Genomic DNA, 23500 nt, shown 5'->3' with positions numbered 1-23500 from the left:
ACATCCCCAAATCCTGGTGTCCAGTCCTGCTATCAACAGTGGAAGAGGCTTTACTGTTAAATACTTCGAGGTGAGTTGAATTGATTTTGCTTATTTGGCTAAACTTCCCAACTCCATGAACATGAAACTTTCCAAAAGAGATATGACCCCCCTTGCCTGGCTAATTTAACAGCCAGTTAAGGGAAATGGGATGAGAGTATCAGTAACACGTTTGATAAGGTTCCCCATGGTAGGCTATTACTGAAAATGCGGAGGCATGGGATTGAGTGTGATTTAGCGGTTTGGATCAGAAATTGGCTAGCTGAAAGAAGGCAGTGGGTGGTGGTTGATGGGAAATATTCATCCTGGAGTTCAGTTATGTGTGGTGTACTGCAAGGATCTGTTTTGGGGCCACTGCTATTTGTCATTTTAATAAATGACCTGGATGAGGGCGTAGAAGGATGGGTTAGTAAATTTGCAGATGACACTAAGATTGGTGGAGTTGTGGATAGTGTGAAAGGATGGTGCAGGTTACAGAGAGACATAGATAAACTGTAGAGCTGGGCTGAGAGGTGGCAAATGGAGTTTAATGTGGAAAAGTGTGAGGTGATTCACTTTGGAAGGAGCAACAGCAATACAGAGTATTGGGCTAATGGTAAGATTCTTGGTAGTGTAGATGAGCAGAGGGATCTCAGTGTCCATGTACCTAGATCCCTGAAAAGGTGCCACCCAGGTTGACAGGGTTGTTAAGAAGGCATATGGTGTATTAGCTTTTATTGGTAGAGGGATTGAGTTTCGGAACCATTAAGTCATGCTGCAGCTGTACAAAACTGTGGTGTGGCCGCACTTGGGGTATTACATACAGTTCTGGTCACCACATTACAAGAAAGATGTGGAAGCTTTGTAAAGGGTTCAGAGGAGATTTACCAGGATGTTGCCTGGTGTGGAGGGAAGGTCTTATGTGGAAAGGCTGAGGGACTTGAGGCTGTTTTTGTTAGAGAGAAGGTTGAGAAGTGATTTAATTGAGACGTATGAGATAATCAAAGGGTTCAGTAGGTTGGACAGTGAGAGCCTTTTTCCTCACATGGTGATGGCTAGCCAAAGGGGACATCACTTTAAATTGAAGGGTGATAGCTATAGGACAGATGTCAGAGGTAGATTCTTTACTCAGAGAGTAGTAGGGGTGTGGAACGCCCTGCCTGCAACAGTAGTAGACTCACCAAGTTTAAGGGCATTTAAATGGTCATTGGATAAACATATGGATGAAAATGGAATAATGTAGGTTAGATGGGCTTCAGATTAGTTTCACAGGTGCAACATTGAGGGCCGAATGGCCTGTACTGCGCTGGATTGTTCGATGTTCTCTGTAATAGATGGATTTTTGACCTGTGCAGACATGATGGGCTGAAGAACCTGTTCCTGTGCTGTAAAATCTCTGCCATTCTATGACTCTCTGACTTCTGTGAGGTTTGACACTTGCTGTACTGGCAAGGGCTGAGCAAAAGATTCACCTGGTTATTTATAGGACATTATCCCTTAGCAAATGTTGAATTTCTCTAATTCCCATTGTGAGACTGGCTAAGAATATTAATAAAACAACTCACTATAGAAGTAAATTTATAATAAGAGAGGCTTTGAAATGTGGTACTTGGAAATGATGTGTTTGATATAAGATCAGAAAATGTGTTTCTTATATATTGTTTTAATGGTACATGATACACAAGAAATGAATTTGCATCTTCGAGTTAATCCAAAGTAGGATGTCTGTGTCATTGTTGTGATGCTGGACTAACAAGCTGAATATCAAGGGCCTAAATCACACCTTGACGATGTGTGAAAGTGGCTTCAGTAAATCTTGTGGCATTGTGGCTAGGCACTAAAATATATCATTGAGAAAGTTGCTGTTAGTTTGAGAAAATCCACCTGCATTGCAGGGAATGGAATCTGACCTCCTTTCGTGGCCTGACCTACCTGTAACTTTAGTCCTCCATTTTATTGCTAATATTTCACTACAAAAATCAAGGGATACATGTGAACAGGAAGCTGGACAGACAGACGAGGGAGAAGAAGCAGAAAGAGATGCTGCTCAGGTTAACCTGAGAGGTGATATCAGAACCAACCAGTTGTCCTAAGAACATTCTTAATGTAAACTAACACCCATTTTCAATCTCCGCCTTCTGGATACAGAATTGGCTGGCCCATAGAAGACAGAGGGTGGTGGTAGATGGAAGGTATTCAGCCTGGAGCTCAGTGACCAATGGTGTTTCGCAGGGATTGGTTCTGGGACTTCTGCTCTTTGTGATTTTTATAAATGACTTGGATGAGGAAGCGCAAGGGTGGTTTAGGAGGTTTGCTGATGACCACAAAGGTTGGTGGAGTCGTAAGTAATATGGAGGGCTGTTATAGGTTGTAACGGGACATTGACAGGATGCAGAACTGGGCTAATAAGTGGCAGATGGCGTTCAACCTTCAAAACTGTGAAGTGTTCCACTTTGGAAGGTCAGATTTAAATGCAGAATACAGGGTTAAAGGTAGGATTGGTGGCAGTGTTGAGGAACAGTGGGATCTTGGGGTCCATGTCCAGAGATTCCTCAAAGTTGCCACCCAAGTTGATAGGGTTGTCAAGAAGGCATTTGGTGTGTTGGCTTTCAATAGCAGGGGGACTGAGTTTAAGAGCTGCAAGGTTATGTTGCAGCGCTACAGAGCCCTGGTTATGTTAGGTTATTTTTTTCTTGATTCTTACACACTTGATGCAACTGCAGATGCCAGCTTCTGTGAACAAGCAAACGTTTATTAAGCAAATACAAAATAAGCAATGGAGAAACTCTTACCACTCTTTACTATGCTTGTGAAGCATGTCGAGAGGTCTCTCTGAACAAAGGAAACAGTCCTTCCTTTATACAAAATCTTTACGTCACTGTGAGTAATGCCCACAAGACAACCCTCCAGTCACTCCCTCACAGTCACATGCCACTCAAGACACAATGCAGTGACCACTTCATCTCTAGAAACAATATACAGTAAATCATCCCTTAATGATCAAATCTGTTGTGAATCATTTTTTTTAACTACAGGCTGTAGTCAAAATTCCAACTGCAATGTTCTGATTGATTTTGAATAGGATGATGATGCAAATGTAAATTATCGCTGAATAATAGGAGATGGCCATGTAAATGGCTCTGAATGGCAAGGGATGGGAATGTAAATTCCTTACATTCTACCTGTAAGTCATAGGCATCCTACCCTGGCCTTGGGACATCCAATTTCCTGCAGGTCAGCAGAGCAAATTAACTCTTTAATATCACAGTTAATCCACACTTGGAATACTGTGTTCAGTTTTGGTTGCCTCATTATAGGATGGATGTGGAAGCTTTAGAGAGGGTGCAGAGGAGATTTCCCAGGATGCTGCCTGGACTGGAGGGTGTGTCTTATGAGGAAGGGTTGATGGAGCTAGGGCTTTTCTCATTGGAGCGAAGAAGGGTGAGAGATGATTTGATAGAGGTGCACAAGATGATGAGAGGCATAGATAAAGTGGATAGACAGAGATTTTTTCCCAGAGTGGAAATGTCTATCGTGGTGGGGCATAATTTTAACGTGATTGGAGGAAGGTTTAGGGGAGATGTCAGAGGTAGATCTTTTTATACAGAGAGTGGCATGTTTGTGGAATGCACAGTCAGCGTTAGTACGAGAGTCAGATACATTAGGGACACTTAAGAGACTCTTGGATAGGCACATGGACAATTGTATAATGAAGGGTGTGTCGGTTAGTCTGATCCTAGAGTAGGAGAAAAGGTTGGCACAACATCAAGGGCCAAAGGGCCTGTACTGTTCTATGTTCTCCACTGATGACCGTTCAAGTCTCCTCCAATGGATCTTCTCCAACATTTAACAGGATGAGATTCCCCTATCTGAATCGACTCTTATTTGCCTGGTCCTTTGCAAAGAATTACTTGCAGTGGTTTATTTTATTACAGCTAGAGTGGCCCAAGGATTGATCCCTGACCAGTATTTTATTTCTCATGCTCCTCCTTTTCCAAAATCTGATCCCATGTGTCTGGTGAAGTTGGCCAGCACCAACACCCCTGCAGCCCTCTTGCTGCTTGTGGATGTCCAATTTTGAAATGAGCAGATGGTTTCCCTAAAGAATATTGGGAACAGCTAACCATTGTCTTTGGTTCCCTGTACAAACTCCATTCTATATTTACTCATCCCTCTCCCCGGACACTGAGACTGACCCCAAGCCACTTGTGACTTTGTTTTACTAAGAGTTATTTCCACTGCAACAGCAGGAATGCCTATTTCGAGTCTCCACCTGTGCTTCAGCTCACCCCCTGAAATCCTCAGGTATGTCCCAGCAGCCTCGACAATGGACTATTCCAGTAGTCACCTGGTTGATCCCCCAATCTTTCACTCTCACCCTCACCCAAACTCATCTAGAACTGAATTCCAGTTCACATGAATCTCATCTAGAAATCATCTCAACATTTTGGACCTACACTGGCTCCTGATTTGACAATTTTCCAATTTTTAAAATTCTCAGTCTTGTTTTTAAATTCCTACATGTTCTTGCCCTTCCTTATCTCTGTAACTTCCTCTTTCTAACTGGCCTCTGAAATCTCTGGTGCTGCTTCAACCCTGGCTCTTGCACTTTCCTGATTTTAATCATTCCACCGTTGGATTCAGGTACCTGGACTCCTGACTCTGAAATTCCTTCTCCAAGCCTCTCTTTCCTCCTTGAAGACCTCTCTTAAATCTACCCCTTTAACCGGCTTTTGGTCATCTGTCTTTCTGTCTTCTCATGTGTCAGATTTGCTTGGTAATGTTTCTGTGAAATCATTTGAAACGTTTTACTGTGGTATTGGTGCGATATAAATGCATGCTTCTGTTGAAGATTCAACTTAATTCTTGACAAAGAAAAGTAACTGAAAAGGGGCTTTATCTGCTATTCTGAGGGAAACTTAGGACAGGAAATAAATTTAGCTTAATCAATGTTATCAGCCACGTTACAGGAGAAAAGCAAGGTACAGCTGAGGGGACTGCCTGTTACATCCAGTATAATCTGGTCTAGGAGTGAATGGAACAGGGGAATAACTAATGGCTATAGGATATTTCTCTCATCAACTTCTTCAGAGATGCAATGACACACCTCTGGAGTAGGTGGGACTTGAATCTGGGCTTCCTGGCCCAAAAGTAAGGACATTACCTCGACACTACAGGCGAAAGTTAGATGTTAATTCAGGGCTAGTTGGGTGAGAGCTTGTCTGGGTGTATGGAATGTGGAGATTGTGCTTCGTGTGCTGAAATTCTGGGTAATCCAAGATGGAGGACAGGAAAAATTTCTGGCTGTGACAGCTGCTCCTTTTTTTTGAGGTATTTTAGCTGCTGGAGGAGATGTCCTCGAATTCCAGGAGCAGCAATTCCTGTTTTCTATGCTGTTGCATTGTTTTGGAACTTTGGGAAAAAAAAGTCAAAACATCAGCAGTTTTAAACGGGAGAAGAGCAGACAAAGGAAGCACATGGTGAGGACAGTGCAGGAGAGAGAGAACCTGCACAGTTACTGCCTTTGCTGTTTTGAATTCATGTATCGCTGGACATCGGAGTATGTCTGGGAAAATAAACAAACAGTGAATTTCACAACTGATCTTGGAGGAACTGTTGGGCGAAGTTCACAGCATAGAATCAGATAAGTTAATTGTTGTTTTAAGTGTGGCCTACAGAGAATCTGCAGTAGTGAGTAGAGTGAGTTCTTTCTTGATTATATGTTTTTGGCTAGAAGTCTCTTGATTAAACTTAAAATACAAGCCATAACTATTAATTTAAGCTGGGGCAGTGTTTGTAGAGGAATAAGACGGTGTTATTTTCTGGGTCTGTAGATTGTGAAGGAGCAAAAATGACCTTTAATAGAGTGATATGTACTTCTTGTCAGATGTGGGAGTTTAAAGAGAATTTAAGGGTTACTGCGGATTATATCTGCCACAAATGCTTTTGGCTGCGAATCTTATCAGATCGAATGGATTGGTTGGAGAGACAGTTAGAAGCGATGAGGAATTTGCAACAGCAACAGTATGTGATGGATGGCAGTTATAGGAAGAGGGGAAGTCTCAGATACAGTCACACAGATGGGTTAACTCCAGGAAGGGTGAGAAAGGTCGGCACCCAGGGCAGGAGTCTTTTGTGGATATACCCATTTCAAACAGGTATGCTGTTTTGGAAAATGTAGGGGGTGATGGATTATCAGGGGAACGTAGCACGAACAGCCAAGTTTCTGGTATCAAGACTGGCTGTAATGCAACGAGGGGTACGTCAGGTTCCAAGAGATCAGTTGTGTTTGGGGATTCTGTAGTCCGAGGAACAGACAGACGTTTCTGTAGCCAGCAGAGAAAAAGCAGAATGGTGTGTTGTTTTCCTGGTGCCAGGATCAAGGATGTCTCAGAGAGGGTGCAGAATGTTCTCACGGGGGACAGGGGCCAGCAAGAGGTCATTGTCCACATTGGAACCAATGACATTGGAAGGGAAAAGATTGAGATTCTGAAGGGAGATTACAGAGAGTTAGGCAGAAATTTAAAAAGGAGGTCCTCGAGAGTAGTAATATCTGGATTACTCCCAGTGCTGCGAGCTAGTGAGGGCAGGAATAGGAGGGGATAGAGCAGATGAATGCATGGCTGAGGAGCTGGTGTATGGGAGAAGGATTCACATTTTTGGATCATTTTGGGGTAGAAGTGACCTGTACAAAAAGGATGGATTACACCTAAATTGGAAGGGGACTAATATACTGGCAGGGAAATTTGCTAGAACTGTTTGGGAGGATTTAAACTAGTAAGGTGGGGGGTGGGACCCAGGGAGATAGTGAGGAAAGAGATCAATCTGAAATGGGTACAGTTGAGAACAGAAGTGAGTCAAACAGTCAGGGCAGGCAGGGACAAGGTAGGACAAATAAATTAAACTGCATTTATTTCAATGCAAGGGGCCTAACAGGGAAGGCAGATGAACTCAGGGCATGGTTAGGAACATGGGACTGGGATATCATCGCAATTACAGAAACATGGCTCAGGGATGGGCAGGACTGGCAGCTTAATGTTCCAGGATACAAATGCTACAGGAAGGAGAGAAAGGGAGGCAAGAGAGGAGGGGGAGTGGCATTTTTGATGAGGGATAGCATTACAGCTGTGCTGAGGGAGGATATTCCTGGAAATACATCCAGGGAAGTTATTTGGGTGGAACTGAGAAATAAGAAAGGGATGATCACCTTATTGGGGTTGTATTATAGACCCCCTAATAGTCAGAGGGAAATTGAGAAACAAACTTATAAGGAGATCTCAGCTATCTGTAAGAATAATAGGGTAGTTATGGTAGGGGATTTTAACTTTCCAAACATCGACTGGGACTGCCATAGTGTTAAAGGTTTAGATGGAGAGGAATTTGTCAAGTGTGTACAAGAAAACTTTCTGATTCAGTATGTGGATGTTCACAGGTAAAGGGACGGCTGGAAAATGGGAAGCCTTCAGGAATGAGATAACAAGAATCCAGAGAAAGTATATTCCTGTTAGGGTGAAAGAGAAGGCTGGTAGGTATAGGGAATGCTGGATGACTAAAGAAATTGAGAGTTTGGTTAAGAAAAAGAAGGAAGCATATGTCAGATATATACATGATAGATCGAGTGAATCCTTAGAAGAGTATAAAGGAAGTAGGAGTATACTTAACAGGGAAATCAGGAGGGCAAAACAGGGACATGAGATAGCTTTGGCATATGGAGTTAAGGAGAATTCAAAGGGTTTTTACAAATACATTAAGGGCAAAAGGGTATCTAGGGAGAAAATAGGGTCCCTCAAAGATCAGCAAGGCGGCCTTAGTGTGGAGCCGCAGAAAATGGGGGAGATAGTAAATGAGTATTTTGCATCAGTAGTTACTGTGGAAAAGGACATGGAAGATATATAATGTAGGGAAATAGATGGTGACATCTTGCAAAATGTCCAGATTACAGAGGAGGAAGTGCTGGATGTCTTGAAATGCATAAAAGAGGATAAATTCCCAGGACCGGATCAAGTATACCCTGGAACTCTGTGGGAAGCTAGGGAAGTGATTGCTGGGCCTCTTACTGAGATATTTGTATCATCGATAGTCACAGGTGAGGTGCCGGAACACGTGGTGCTGCTGTTTAAGAAGGGTGGTAAGGACAAGCCAGGGAACTATAGACTAGTGAGTCTGACCTCAGTGTTGGGCAAGTTGTTGGAGAGAATCCTGAGGGACAGGATGGACATGTATTTGGAAAGGCAAGGACTGATTAGGGATAGTTAACATGATTTTGTGTGTGGGAAATCATGTCTCACAAACTTGATTGAGATTTTTGAAGAAGTAACAAAGAAGATTGATGAGGGCAGAGCGGTAGATGTGATCTATATGGACTTCAGTAAGGCATTCGACAATTGGAAAATTTTATTGATGGATCATTCAACCCATCCAATACATTTGACGATTGTGAGACCATTTCTTTGATTGTAAAGTTGAATTAGCTCAGATTTTGAGCTAAGACATATTTATTGAACTGTCATCAGTTTAGCTGCACCTTTCTGTTACTGCATTACGGGGTAAAATGAGATAAGTTGGTAAACAGTCGAGGTTGTAACATGTGGTTGTAATCGGAACCCCATTTCTACCAGTGCAGGCAGATACTATCTGTGTGCTGTTGTCTCAGGCAGTGGTTCTGCAGGGGTTAATGTTACATGTTACATTGGCTTCACCCTGCAGTTAGAGACAAGGAGTTCTCCCTGAGCTTTCGGAAGAAGCAGATGCATCTGTAGCAGCTCCCCAAGGTCCCAGTGATGACATCTAACCAAATGTAGCTGTACTTCCTGCTCCCATGAAATAAATCTCCCTCATATCCAATATTTATTACAATTGAAAGGAAGGTTAATTTTGGAGGAAGCCATTCAAGTTGCTGGAAGTGGAAACCAGAAACACTCATGGACAGATCCTGGGAGGGAAGACCAACCTTACCTCAAGAGAACGACACAGTCTGTTTGCACTGTTAGAATAGGAATATTGGAATAGGACTAGTCCATTCAGCCCTTTGAGCCTGTTCTACCATTCAGTGAGATCATGGCTGACCTGTGGCCTCGTCAAGAGTGTGGTGCTGGAAAAGCACAACAGGGCAGGCAGCTTCCAAGCAGCAGGAGAATCAAAATTTCGGGCATGAGCCCTTCATCAGGAATGATGCCCGAAATGTTCAGCACCACACTCTCGGCTCTGATCTCCAGCATTTGCAGCCCTCACTTTCTCCTGATCTGTGGCTTTTGGCCCATGTACCTTAATACCTTTGCTTAACAAAAATGTATCGATCTCAGATTTAAAATGAACAACTGATCCAGCATCCAGTGCCATTTGTGGAAGAAAGTTCCAAAGCTCTCCCACCCTTTGTGGGAAAGCAGCCTACTTTATATAATCTGCCCTCATAATGTAATCTGTAAAAGTGCAAAGTTAAAAATCACACAACACCAGGTTATAGTCCAACAGGTTTAATTGGAAGCACATCGTGGTGTTGTGTGATTTTTAACTTTGTACAACCCAGTCCAACACCGGCATCTCCAAATCATGTAAAATGCAGGCATTGTTCTTGTAAACCCTGCTAAGACCTCCTTCCTGAGGTGTGGTGCCCAGATCTGCAGACCACACTCCAAGTGGGCTCCATGAAGACTTGGACACTTTAAAGGGTCATGTGATAGGCCAGCACGAACGTGAGCCAAATAACAGATGCTAAGAACAAGTGTCAGCAAAGTAAGCTCACAGGCACAGAGAATGACCAGCTGTCACTGAGCAATGTTCCATCTGCAAAACTGGAGGTCTCTCCGAGCAGACGTTTAGCATCCAGCAGATATGCTGGGTCTCAGTGTGCCACACAGATCACTGCTGGGAGCCTTGCTGGTTGTTATGTACATTACCAATTTGAATGTAAATGTAGAATGTATAATTAGCAAGTTTGCAGATGATATGAAAATTGATAATGTTGTTGATAGTAAGGAGGATAGTCTCTGGCTACAGTCTGATATTGACCAGCTGGGAAATTGGGCAAAGCAATGGCAGGTGGAATTTAATCCTGATAAGAGTGAACCGATACATTTTGGGAGATCTAATAAGGGTAGGATATACACAATGAATGGTCAGTCCCAAGGGAGTACTGAGCAACAAAGAGACCTTGGTGCACAAGGGCATAGATCTCTGAAGATGTCAGCACAGGGAGACAGGGTGGGGAAGAAGGCATACGAAATGCTTGCTTTCATTAACCAGGGCATAGAGTATAGCAGCAAGGGAGAATGTTACAACGTTATAAACCATTAGTTATGCCACCGATGGAATACTGTGTACAGTTCTGGTCACCATACTATCAGAAGGACCTGATTGCACTGGAGAGGGTGCAGAGGAGATTCACCAAGATATTACCTGGGATGGAAAGTCTCAGTTATGAGGAGAGACTGGATAGGCTGGGTTTGTTTGGCCTGGAGCAGGGGAGGCTGAGGGGTGATCTGATTAATACATACAAGATTATGAGGTGTGTAGACAGAGTTGAGCAACTAGTTGAGAGGGGAGCTACCTTTTTCACCCAGAGGGTGGTGGCAATATGGAAAGTGCTGCCTGAGAGGGTTACGGATACAGGTACTCTCTCAATATTGAAGAAGCATCTCCTGAGTACTTAAAATGGCAGGGTGTAGTCGGCTATGGACCAAGTGCAGTGAATGGGATTAATGTAGTTTGGTGTTTGTTAGATGATATAGACATGGTGGGCCGAAAAGCCTGTTTGTCTGCTGTATGACGGTTTGATCGGTGGAAAAGGTCAATCTTCCTCTCCTCTCAACTAAAAAAAAGTGAACAAGTTCACATTGTCCCACATTAATCATGGCGAGTCCCATTTGCCAGCACCCGGCCCATATCCCTCCAAGACCTTTCCATTCATATATCTATCCAAATGCCTTTTAAATGTTGTAATTGTACCAGTCTCCACCACTTCCTCTGGCAGCTCATTCCATACACGTACCACCCTCTGTGTGAAAATGTTGCCCCTTAGGTATCTTTTATATCTTTCCCCTCTCACCCTAAATCTATGCCCTCTACTTCTAGACTCCCCCACCCCAGGAAAATGATCTTGTCTGTTTAGAGTCATATAGAGTCATAGAGATGTACAGCATGGAAACAGACCCTTCAGTCCAACCTGTTCATGCCGACCAGATATCCCAACCCAATCTAGTCCCACCTGCCAACACCTGGCCCATATCCCTCCAAACCCTTCCTATTCATATACCCATCCAAATGCCTCTTAAATGTTGCAATTGTACCAGCCTCCACCACTTCCTTTGGAAGTTCATTCCATACATACACCACTCTCTGTGTGAAAAAGTTGCCCTTTAGGTCTTTCTTATATCTTTCCCTCTCACCCTAAACCTATGCCCTCTAGTTCTGGACTCCCCGACCCCAGGGAAAAGACTTTGTCTATTTATCCTATCCATGCTCCTCATAATTTTGTAAACCTCTATAAGGTCACCCCTCAGCCTCCGATGGTCCAGGGAGAACAGCCCCAGTCTGTTCAGCCTCTCCCTATAGCTCAAACCCTCCAACCCTGGCAACATCCTTGTAGATCTTTTCTGAACCCTTTCAAGTTTCACAACATTTTTCTAATAGGAAGGAGACCAGAATTGCATGCAATATTCCAACAGTGGCCTAACCAATGTCCTATACAGCCGCAACATGACCTCCCAACTCCTCTACAGTCAGTTCCGCTGTAATGCATGTTTCCTCAATACGAATTATCTTTAAAACAATTAAAGAAATTAGACCATTATTTGCAGAATGTGAACCTTCCTTACCTGTAGTGGCTATGACATGATTCCAGCCCCATTAATTTAAATGGCACGGCTATTGCATGATTTTGTTATAACACACGATCACATGAGAACAGAACTATAGTGTTATATCAGAACCGACTGTACTCAATGAAACACTGACCACTAAAGGAAAGCAAACCAAACACCTTCTTTACTATCCTTTCTACCTGCGACTCCACTTTCAAGGAATTATGAACCTGCACTCCAAGATATCTTTGTATAGCAACACTCCCTAGGGCTTACCATTAAGTGTACAAGTCCTGCCCTGATTTGCTTTCCCAAAATGCAGCACGTCACATTTATCTAAATTAAACTCCATCTGCCACTTCTCAGCCCATTGGCCCATCTGATGAAGATCCCATTGTAATCTGAGGTAACCTTCTTCACTGTTCACTACACCTCCAATTTTGGTGTCATCTGCAAACTTACTAACTGTACCTCTTATGCTCACATCCAAATCATTAATATAAATGATAAAAACACCCTTGTCGCAATCTATTTTTCTACCTGAATGAGTGTCATTGGCAAAAATATCTAAAAGTCTGAATTAGAGTGGTGCTGGAAAAGCACAGCAGGTCAGGCAGCATCCAAGGAGCAGAAAGATTGACATTTTGGGCAAAAGCCTTTCATCAGGAATAGAGACAGGAAGCCTGCAGGGTGGCGAGATAAATGAGAGGGGGGGTGGAATGGGGAGAAAGTAGCGTAAAGTACAATAGGTGAATGGGGGTGGGGATGGAGGCAATAGGTCAGAGAGGGGGATGGAGGAAGGTAGCACAGAGAGTACAATGGGTGAATGGGGGTGGGGATGGAGGCGATAGGTCAGAGAGGGGGGTGGAGGAAGGTAGCACAGAGAGTACAATGGGTGAATGGGGGTGGGGATGGAGGCGATAGGTCAGAGAGGGGGGTGGAGGAAGGTAGCACAGAGAGTACAATGGGTGAATGGGGGTGGGGATGGAGGCGATAGGTCAGAGAGGGGGGTGGAGGAAGGTAGCACAGAGAGTACAATGGGTGAATGGGGGTGGGGATGGAGGCGATAGGTCAGAGAGGGGGGTGGAGGAAGGTAGCACAGAGAGTACAATGGGTGAATGGGGGTGGGGATGGAGGCGATAGGTCAGAGAGGGGGGTGGAGGAAGGTAGCACAAAGAGTACAATGGGTGAATGGGGGTGGGGATGAAGGTGATAGGTCAGAGAGGAGTATGGAGTGGATAGGTGGGAAGGAAGATAGGCAGGTAGGACAGGTCATGGGGACGGTACTGAGCTGGAAGGTTGGAGCTGGGATGAGGTAGGGGGAGGGGGAAATGAGGAAACTGGTGAAATCCACATTGATGCCCTGGGTTGAAGTGTTCCGAGGCGGAAGATGAGGTGTTCTTCCTCCAGGTGTTGGGTGGTGAGGGAGCGGCAGTGGAGGAGGCCCAGGACCTCCATGTCCTCGGCAGAGTGGGAGGGGGAGTTGAAATGTTGGGCCACGGGGCGGTTTGGTTGATTGGTGGAGGTGTCCCAGAGATGTTCCTAAAGCGCTCTGCTAGGAGATGTCCAGTCTCCCCAATGTAGAGGAGACCACATCGGGAGCAACGGATACAATAAATGATATTGGTGGATGTGCTGGTAAAACCTTGATGGATGTGGAAGGCTCTTTTGGGGCCTTGGATAGAGGTGAGGGAGGAGGTGTGGGCACAGGTTTTGCAGTTCCCTGCGGTGGCAGGGGAAAGTGCCAGAATGGGAGGGTGGGTCGTAGGGGGGTGTGGACCTGACCAGGTAGTCATGGAGGGAACGGTCTTTGTGGAAGGCGGAAAAGGGTGGGGCAGGAAATATATCCCTGGTAGTGGGGTCTGTTTGGAGGTGGCAGAAATGTCGGCAGATGATGTGGTTTTTGCGAAGGTTGGTAGGGTGGATTGTAAATTATTGAAAATGAAGTTTAAAATAAAAAAGCCTATGTGAATGTATTTACTGTAAACATTCGTTAAAACTACTCTCACCTGATGAAAAAGCAGTACTCTGAAAGCTAGTGCTTCCAATTAAACCTGGTGGACAAAAACCTGGTGTTGTGTGATTTTTAACTTTGTTCACCTGATGAAGTTTTAATTAGCCAGGCTCCATCTAGTGGCAGTCACTAGTTGGTGCAGGTGAAACTACCTGTACTGACCAACCCCTGCCATAAGGTGGAGGCCAGGACATCAGTGAAAGTTCAGGAAGGGAGCCAGGAGAGAAGCAGACACTGGAGGCTTTAGAAGCAGAGCAGAGAGTGGGAATAGGAGATGGCGTGGGTGGGGAGGAGGCAGGGTAAACAGAGACTGAAGGAAGAGAGAGAATTGAAGGAAGACAGAGGATAGTGGTGGAGGGTTGCTTTTCAGACTGGAGGCTTGCCACAAGGGTCGGTGCTGGGTCCTCAGCTTTTTGTCATTTATATAAATGATTTGGATGTGAGCATAGGAGGTATAGTCAGTAACTTTGTAGATGACACCAAAATTGGAGGTGTATTGGACAGCGAAGAAATTTACCTCAGAGTACGATGGGATATTGATCAGATGGGCCAATGGGCTGAGGAGTGGCAGATAGAGTTTAATTTAGATAAATGCGAGGTGCCGCATTTTGGAAAAACAAATCCGAGCAGGACTTACATACTTAATGGTAAGGTCCTGAGGAGTGTTGCTGAACAAAGAGACCTTGGAGTGCAGGTTCATAGCTCCTTGAAAGTAGAGTCGCGAGCAGATAGGATAGTGAAGGCAGCGTTTGGTATGCTTTCCTTTATCGGTCAGAGAGTTGAGTATAGGAGTTAGGAGGTCATGTTGCAGCTGTACAGGACATTGGTTAGGTTGCTTTTGGAATATTGCATGCAGTTCTGGTCTCCATCCTATCGGAAAGATGTTGTGAAACTTGAAAGGGTTCAGAAAAGATTAACAAGATGTTGCCAGGGTTGGAGGATCTGAGCTACAGGGAGAGGCTGAGTAGGCTGGGGCTGTTTTCCCTGGAGCGTCGGAGGCTGAGGAGTGACCTTATAGAGGTTTACAAAATTATAAGGGGCATGAATAGGATAAATAGACTCCCTGGGGTGGGGGAGTCCAGACCTAGAGGGCATAGGTTTACGGTAAGCAGGCAAAGATATAAAAGGGACCTAAGGGACAACTTTTTCAAGCAGAGGGTGGTACGTGTATGGAATGAGCTGCCAGAGGAAGTGGTAGAGGCTGGTACAATTACAGCATTTAAAAGGTATCTGGATGGGTATATAAATAGGAAGAGTCAAGAGGAATATGGGCCAAGTGCTGGCAAATGGGAATAGTTTGTTTAGGATATTTAGTCAGCATGGACGAGTTGGACCTAAGAGTCTGTTTTCATGCTTTACAGCTGTATGACTGTGTAACTTCAGCATGGAGGGGAGGAACAGATACATGGGGAAAATTTCTCAAAAGCAGGACATCTGTATCAATAACTTTAAACCTCTCAATGGCAATGAAGGTTAGAAAATCGATGGTGACCCAGTTAACATACCATGAATCAATAAATGAACTTAAACTAACAAATATTTCATTACTTTAATAATGATGTTAAAGTGAAATAATGTTAACTGAGTCAACTTTAAAGAAGGACTTACTGTAATTACATTTAGAATCATGGATTCAGAAGCTTGGGTGTAATGGATCATCTCAGAATGGGGCTATTGTGACATTGTTCAGGATATGGGTAGCATTGACCTTAATGATTGGTGATGGTTGGTGATCTACCAATGGATGTTGAGGGAGTTCTGGTACACACAAGCAGTGGTACCCTGCACCATGGTGATGCCTGCAACCATTGAGGTAGCAGCAGCCTGCCTTCCCTGTTCCCTCATCACTCTCCATATATCCACAGCCTTGTGGGATGGTTTCTCACACGTGACAGTGAACAGTAGCCAAGGAGAGAATGGAAATATCTCCCGTTCCAGCAAGGCAGGAACCCGAGTAATGAAACATTATAGCCATGGTCACCTTCACAGTCATTGGCAATGCCAACCTCCAGCTGCAATAGGTGACTGAATTCAGTTTATACCTCCTCATAATGGCCAGGAGTTGAAGATTTGCAACCTAAGAACAAAGAACAACAAAGAACCATGCAGCACAAAAGCAGGCCCTTTGGCCCTCCAAGCCTGTGCTGACACATTCTGCCCTTCCATGCTAAAACTGCCTTCCCTTACAGGATCCATATCCCTCTATTCCCTTCCTATTCATGTATTCATCCAGGTGCTTCTTTAATGCTGCTTGTGTCTGCTTCCACTGGCAGCACGTTTCAGGCACATATCTGCTTTCGTGTGAAAAAACCTGCCTCGCATGTCTCTTTTAAACTTCCCCTACTGCATCTTGAACCTATCTCCCCAAGTAATTGACCCCTCCACCCTGGGGTAAACCTCATACTTTCCACTCTATCCATGTCATTCACAATCTTACAAATTTCTGCCAGGTCGCCCCAAACCTCCTGCGTTCTAGTGAAAACAAACCCAGTCTATCCAACCTTTCTTCATAGCTAAAATCCCCCAGACCAGGCAATATGCTGAAAACCTTTTCTGTACCCTCTCCAAAGCATCCACATCCTTCTGGTAGTGAGATGACCAGAACTGTATGCAATATTCCAAGTGTGGCCTAACTAAAGCTTGGTAAAGCTGCAGCATCACTTGTCTATCCTTACACTCAATGCCCTTTCCAATGAAGGCAAGCATGCTATAGGCCTTTATTACTCCCTTATCTACCTGCAGTGCCACCTTCAGTGACCTGTGGACCTGCACACCCAGATCCCTCTGCACATCAATACTCATAGATTTCCAAGATTATCTGTGCTACCCTTCTTAAACAATGGGACAACATTGGTTATTCTCCAGTCCTCTGGGATCTCACCTGTGGCCAAAGAGGATACAAAGATGTCCGTCAGTGCTCCAGCAATTTGTTCTCCTGCCTCCCTCAATATTCTGGGATAGATCCCATCAGAATTGGGGACTTAGCTTCCTTAATACTTTTTAAGATGCACAACACCTCTTTCTTTTTTAATAACAACTTGGCTATGAAATTCGAAACTCCCTTCCCTAAGGTCATCCTCCATCAGTTCCTTCTCTTTGGTGAATACCAACACAAAATACTCGTTTAGGGCCTCACCTCCATCTTCTGACTCCACACATAGATTCCCTCCTTTGTCCTTGAATGGGCCAACCCTTTCCCTGACTACCCTCGTGCGTTTTATATACTTTCTTTTTCTTTTTAACTGAGGTCATAACATGCCTGTTCATCCAAGGTTCATGTAACTTGCCATACCTATCCTCATTCTCTCAGGAACGTGCCGCTCCTGAACTCTTACCAACTGCCTTTTGAAATGCTCCCAAATGTCCCTCAAACAGCTGCCTCCAATCAACATTCTCCAGTTCCTGCCTAATAATGTTGTCATACACCTTCCCCCAATTTAACATCTTTACCCAAGGACCCTGTTATCCCTATCCATAAGTATCTTAAAACTCACCGTATTATGGTCACTACTCCCAAAATGCTCCCCCACTAAAACTTCCCTCACCTGGCCGGGTTAATTTCCCAAAACCAGGTCCAGATTAATCCTTTCCCTGGTTAGACTGATTACACACTGTGTCAAGAAACCTTCCTGAATGGCCCTGACAAATTCTGCCCCATCCAAGCCCCTAACGCGAAGTGAGTCCCCGTCAAAATAGGGGAAGTTAAAATCACCCACCAAAACAACCCTGCTGTTTTGACCTCTTTCCAAAATCTGTCTACATATCCTCTCCTCTATCTCCCGCTGGCATCAGAAGTGTGGTGCTGAAAAAGCACAGCAGGTCAGGCAGCATCCGAGGAGCAAAAGAGTTGATGTTTTGGGCATAAGTCCTTCATCAGGAATCTCCCTGTGGCAGTTGGGAGGCCTGTAATAGACCCCAGCATTGCTATTTCACCCTTCCCATTCCTGAGTTCTGCCTCACTGCACGAATCCTCTGAGCCATCCTCCCTCAGTGCAGCTGAGAGATACTCCTTTACCAATGATGCAACTCCCCCACCCCTTTACATCTCCTTCTATCACACCTAAACCATCTAAATCCTGGGACATTTAGCTGCCAATCCTGTCTCTCTTTCAGCCAAGTCTCTGTAATTGCAAGAATGGCGTAATTTCAAGCACTAACCAAAGTTCAACCCATGTATCAGTGAGGCCTCCTTGTGTTCCCGCCAGCATCCTCCCTTCTCCAGCAGTTTGCCCTTTCAGCGTTGCATACCCTGAGGGTCCTGCTGCAGCTAGATCTCAGACCACATCGGCTAAACAAAACCTGCAAATTCTGAAATGATGCCTTCAGAATGGATCATGCCACTTCCTGTAGGTTTTTGCAATTACATGGAACAGTACAAAGCAGCAAACACTTTGACAGTCTCAATGACAGCTGTCTGAACCAATCAACAGCTGCCGTGAAGCCCATGGACAGTCTCAACGGGTCTGGCTGTTGTGAATCCTTTTTGCTGCCAATTCCATGCTCACTCTGGGAGGTGGAGGAAGGGGTCTGTAAGGTGGAACTTTCAGATCAAAAATGGCATCACTGTGTCAAACCAGTGAAACAAGCTGATTAACAGCATGGTCTGTTGACTGTGTTGCTCCCAGCTCCAAGCAACACTCTTATTGATTTGATACTGGCAGGGCCAGCTTCCACTATCTGGACACATCATTGACACTGTTTTCTGAAACTATCCCTCATAGGAGCCATAAGTCAGGGCAGCGTGCACTAAACTTTGTGCCCAGAACGTTGCTCTTCTAGAAACACTTACAAGTGATTTGTTCCAAAAGAAACATATTTGTTGCTACATATGAATATGGAAGAGTGTATATGTGGCTGTGATTTCATAAAGAAATCTGTTTGTGCATATATTTCATATCCTAAATATGAAACCAAGCTGTTCCTAAGTATGATTTAATTATTAAATTCATTGCTTCAAACATTTGGTGTTTTAATTCCACTCTGTTTCTTTACAGAATGAAGTTGAACTAGGAGAGTTATTGATTTCTCTCAATTACTTGCCAAGTGCAGGAAGACTGAATGTGGATATTATTAGGGCAAAACAACTCCTTCAGACAGATATGAGCCAAGGTTCAGGTAAATCAGGTTCATATTTAACGTTGACTGTTGTACAATAAGCTGGTAAGAATGTAATATTTTACTCTGCAGAGCATACACAGAGAAACATGGAAAATAGGAGCAGGAGTAGGCCATTCAGCCTTTCGAGCCTGTTCCATCACTCACTATCATCGTTGCTAACCATCCAATTCTATGAGGCAAAAGTGAGGACTGCAGATGCTGGAAACTAGAGTTTAGATTAGAGTGTTGCTGGAAAAGCACAACAGGTCAGGCAGTATTTAAGGAGCAGGAAAATCGACATTTTAGGCAAAAGCCCTTTATCAGGAATTTTGCCCGAAACGTCGATTTTCCTGCTCCTCAGATGCTGCCTGACCTGTTGTGCTTTTCCAACACCACTCTAATCCCAACCTCCAATTCAGTGGCCTATTTATAGTTTCTCCCAGATCCTTTGATCCCTTTAGCTGCAAGTGCTAAATCCAACTCACTCTTGAAATCATACATTTATATTGCAGCTGTTTCCTGTGGCAGTGAGTTCTGCAGAGTAGATCCACAGAAAATGCACATTGGACAATATATCAGTTGGATATTATAACAGTCTGAAACTTATCCTGCTTTTAAACTTTGACAGATCCATTTGTTAAAGTTCAGCTGGTGCATGGATTAAAACTGGTAAAAACTAAAAAGACATCTTGTATGAAGGGCACTATCGACCCATTCTACAATGAATCGTTCAGTTTCAAAGTTCCAGTGGAAGAATTGGAAGATATCAGCTTAGTTTTTACAGGTAAGACCGTGCAGTATTCATCGTCTAGCCTCAGACAATTAGTGTTCAATTCAATGTGAATTATCAATTGTTTCAAAATCCCAACCTGTTTGCGTTTACTCGAGGTTTCAATTTCTTTACCAAAGAAAGCCATTTGCTGGTGTGTGTGCATATAATTTAAAAATACAGCCTGTGTTTCTTTAGTTCAGTGTTTTCTCATTTAAAGATTAATTCTGGATTCAGTACATTTCTGCAGTTATCACCAGACTCTGGCACTCTTCACCAAATGATCAACCTTTAAGAGGCCTCGACACTGAAAGGGGATAGGCTGTTCCACCACAGAGATCATTACATCAGAGCCGACAGCAGGAGTGTGAACAGATAAGAATCAGATCCATAAATATTACTTTATTTTTGATCTGTCTGACTCAGCTAACACCATTGTGAAGCATCAATGGATATTTCACTTTCTAGGCTACACAGATTATGCTGCATTGGGAAGTGTATTTACCTGGTTGAGCTGCTTAGGAGCATTTTAGGAGCAACTGAATTCTGTCTATTGAAACATAATAAGCATTAATGGTGAAAAATTGGAAGGCAATATGTTGTAGTATGTTCCCACTCTGTAATTTGTAGCTCCTCAAGGCATGAATTACATTTACTGTTTTATTCTCATCTGGTGATTTTATAAGTGGTCATTTTTTAAAAGTAAGTCAGAACAAGCATGATTTTGGAATTGAAAAGGACTGAATATTCATTAGCCAATTGCGTGTCATTAATAATTTCTCAGAAATACAAAAGAGATGTTATAACAGAACACAGCTAATAATGACTAATTTACTTCCTGGCAGCAGTGTCTACGAACCCTGCTTTCAGACCTGCTTATGTTTTACCAAAGTTATGTTTCCCATCTGTTCCAGCCTGCCCTGACTGTGACAATGTGCTGCAATGATTAGCAGCATTTTAATTGGTGAACTGACAGAAGAATGTTGGGGTAGGAGTGGCTGGAACAGGACAATAGCGTGCACCACATCTTGCAGAAGTCTACATCCTGGAGGTGCCATTCTGGAGTTTAACTAGAGCTGGTCTCTGATAATCACACTCCAGCACCTCAGTAAATAGGACATGATCTTGTCGATCCTTTTCTCGGAGTTAAAGGTCTGTCTGGTGGTCCCAGTGTGTCAATTGAAAGCTTCTTTGTCTTTCACATGGAAGTTCTTTTCATCATGCAGGAGTATTGGTCAGGAAAGCAGCACTTTTTAACTTTAGGACATGAATTCCAGTTCACACCAGAGACCCAAGACAAGATCACCACAGGATCCTTGCAGTACAAAGACCCAAGAAAGAATTGAACATGTCCCTAGGTGTCAGAAAGGCAACACAATGACTCAATAAGGATGACAGCATTGACAACATTGATGAACTATTAATGTTCCTCAATTTACAGAGACCTCAGTGATGGGGTGAATGACAATGATAAACCAGGGAGTATTTTCCCTTCCGTGTGACGTTGCCTATCTCAGTCTCACAAATATTAACCTCAGTCTAGGAAACGTAGTTGCAAACCTATCCAACAATCTTGCTATAAATATAACTACCTTTCTGACATCAAAATACCATGGTTTGTGGAAATTTGAATTTAAATGAAATTATTAGAGAAACTCAACAGACTAGGCAGCATCTGTGGAGAGAGAAAAACAGAGCTTATGTTTTGAGTTGTAGAGTTTTTATCATTATTGGGAAAAGTTACAGATTAAAGAGTACAGATCGCCACATTGTTCAGATCTGATGAAAGGTGCTTGATCTGAAACATTTACTTGGTTTCTCCATCCACAGCTCTTCCTGACATCTTTGATATTTCTGACCATTTCTGTTTTTATAAACTGGCTTTCAGCATGTCCACATTAGATGTGTTGCTGACTAATTTATCCACCCTCAGATGCCTTATCTATGTCACTTCTTTCTGTCTTTTTACAGAAGCACCTAGAATGTGCCACTAGTTCACACACTGCACTCAAAGCTGCATCCAAGCAGATGCAGACACCTACCATCGCCAGCTCCTCAACAGTCACTAAGACTGGAGAATATGGGCAATGTCATTGAATGCTCCGAGGTATCCCAGCTGTGGAGCTTAAACAGAGTTATACGGCAGGGCAGTAGGTTCATCTTCACAGGACAGCAGTGAAATATCCAAATTATACACAACGATGGGCCAGTACATGGGGGAACTCACTGCTTGAAATACTACCCAGCAGAGGTGCAAAGATTCAACTACTCTGTAGCACTGCCTTAGACAGATTGATGCCTTCACTAATGGTAGACAAAGGAGTTGTTGTGATTACACTAAGTGTTTCTGTGAGAACACTACATCATATAATTACCAGGTTCGGATCATTAAGTATTAATTATTGTGCTTACTGATGCGGAATCAGCTTTCTAGGTATTGAACATATTCAGTTCTGAAGGCGAATTCCTCATCTCTCCTGTGCATATCTCCTAGCTTACCCTGACCTCACACCCACTCTCTGTTCTTACCTTAGACTGAAGTCCTATCCTTTTCTTTGTGACTGGTTCTGTTCCTTTACTGTCATTGAGATTCTGGGCTCCCATCTAATAACAGAGCTCAGTCAGTGCAAGTAATTCTGCCTTTAGATGATGCCTGGTTACTCTAACAATACTGTACAGTGAAGGTCATTGCAGTGATTTTATTCAATATTATATGTTTTTTATATTTAATAATGATTTTATTTTGCAAATTATTTGAGCTGGGAATGCAGTTTTGTACACATATAGGACAGTATTTCAACTTTTACGTTGCTTTTTTTGATTGAGAAATGAAGGAATCTAATACTTGCTTTAAGCCTGATTTTTATGGAAAGCCATGTTTAATTAAAAGTTACTTAATTTGAACACAGGATTTTCAAGAACTTTAAGCATCACTTTAAATGAGGACTTACTATATTTGTTTCTTAGTTGACCTCCTTGGCTAATAGCAAAGACATACTTGTTTAGCATTGGAGAGAATGCTGCAGCTCAGCAGTCTGCATGGCAATTTCTGCTTTCATTCTAACCTGACTATTGTGTTTTTCGTCTCTCTAATCGAGGGGCATCAGAACTTTTTGAAAAGAAGTAAGTGTGGTGTTTTTGGGAGGATATCTAATTGCCTAGACTTTTGCCAATTCCATAGTTTCTCCTCTGGGATCTTGCAGGGATGGACACTTCAGTATTCCTGATTGCCCTGCAGGGAGGGTGAATGGGAGTCCATTGGGGCCAGGATATAGCAAACCATTTTTATGAATTCTGCTGCTCCATATGTCAGTTTGAGTCATGCAGTAATCATCCGCATTGCTGGAGCTAACTGTATCATTGATTAATTGACCCCAGCTCTTCAGCTTGAGGAGCAGGGATACAAAATTGTCTACTATTAGCAGAATTATCTGTCAAAATGATGGCAAGTACATTATTTTCCTTATTTGTGAAATGTAGATGCCTGAATGTTGAAAGATATTAAGTTCTGTGCATCGTGCTAAATAGTGTGGAAATTTAGAATTGGAAGTGAAATGGGCAGAGACTTGATATGTCTATGCTAGACCCCAAATTCTAGCCCTATCTGTTGTGCTGTTGGACAGTGTAGGCAGAATGAAGAATGGCTCACAAGACCACTGAGAGAGTGATGGCTTTGCATTTCCTAGTTCTTTGAGAGCAGATGATGCATTGTGAACTATGATTGTATTGCTATGTTCTATCCTATAGTCACCTCTCTCTCTTGTTTACTGTAGTTTAATTTGAAAGGTGACTGTGTTCCTAAAG

At 43.3% G+C, this 23500-nt stretch overlaps 1 protein-coding gene across 2 annotated transcripts in view; it reads left to right on the top strand.

Annotated features, from left to right (window-relative positions):
- Positions 1-23500, top strand: part of syt17 (synaptotagmin XVII) — an 87247-nt gene that overhangs the window by 26885 nt on the left and 36862 nt on the right. For both annotated transcript variants that reach the window (XM_072560189.1, XM_072560188.1), the window contains exons 6-7: positions 18825-18945; positions 19556-19711. In XM_072560189.1, the coding sequence (XP_072416290.1) occupies positions 18825-18945; positions 19556-19711 (277 nt within the window). The remainder of the gene's footprint in view (positions 1-18824; positions 18946-19555; positions 19712-23500) is intronic.

This window comes from Chiloscyllium punctatum, chromosome 40 (assembly GCF_047496795.1).
Source record: "Chiloscyllium punctatum isolate Juve2018m chromosome 40, sChiPun1.3, whole genome shotgun sequence".
NCBI classification, from domain to species: domain Eukaryota; kingdom Metazoa; phylum Chordata; class Chondrichthyes; order Orectolobiformes; family Hemiscylliidae; genus Chiloscyllium; species Chiloscyllium punctatum.
Note: the sequence above shows the minus strand (reverse complement) of the source record. Positions and strands in the feature narration are given on the sequence as shown.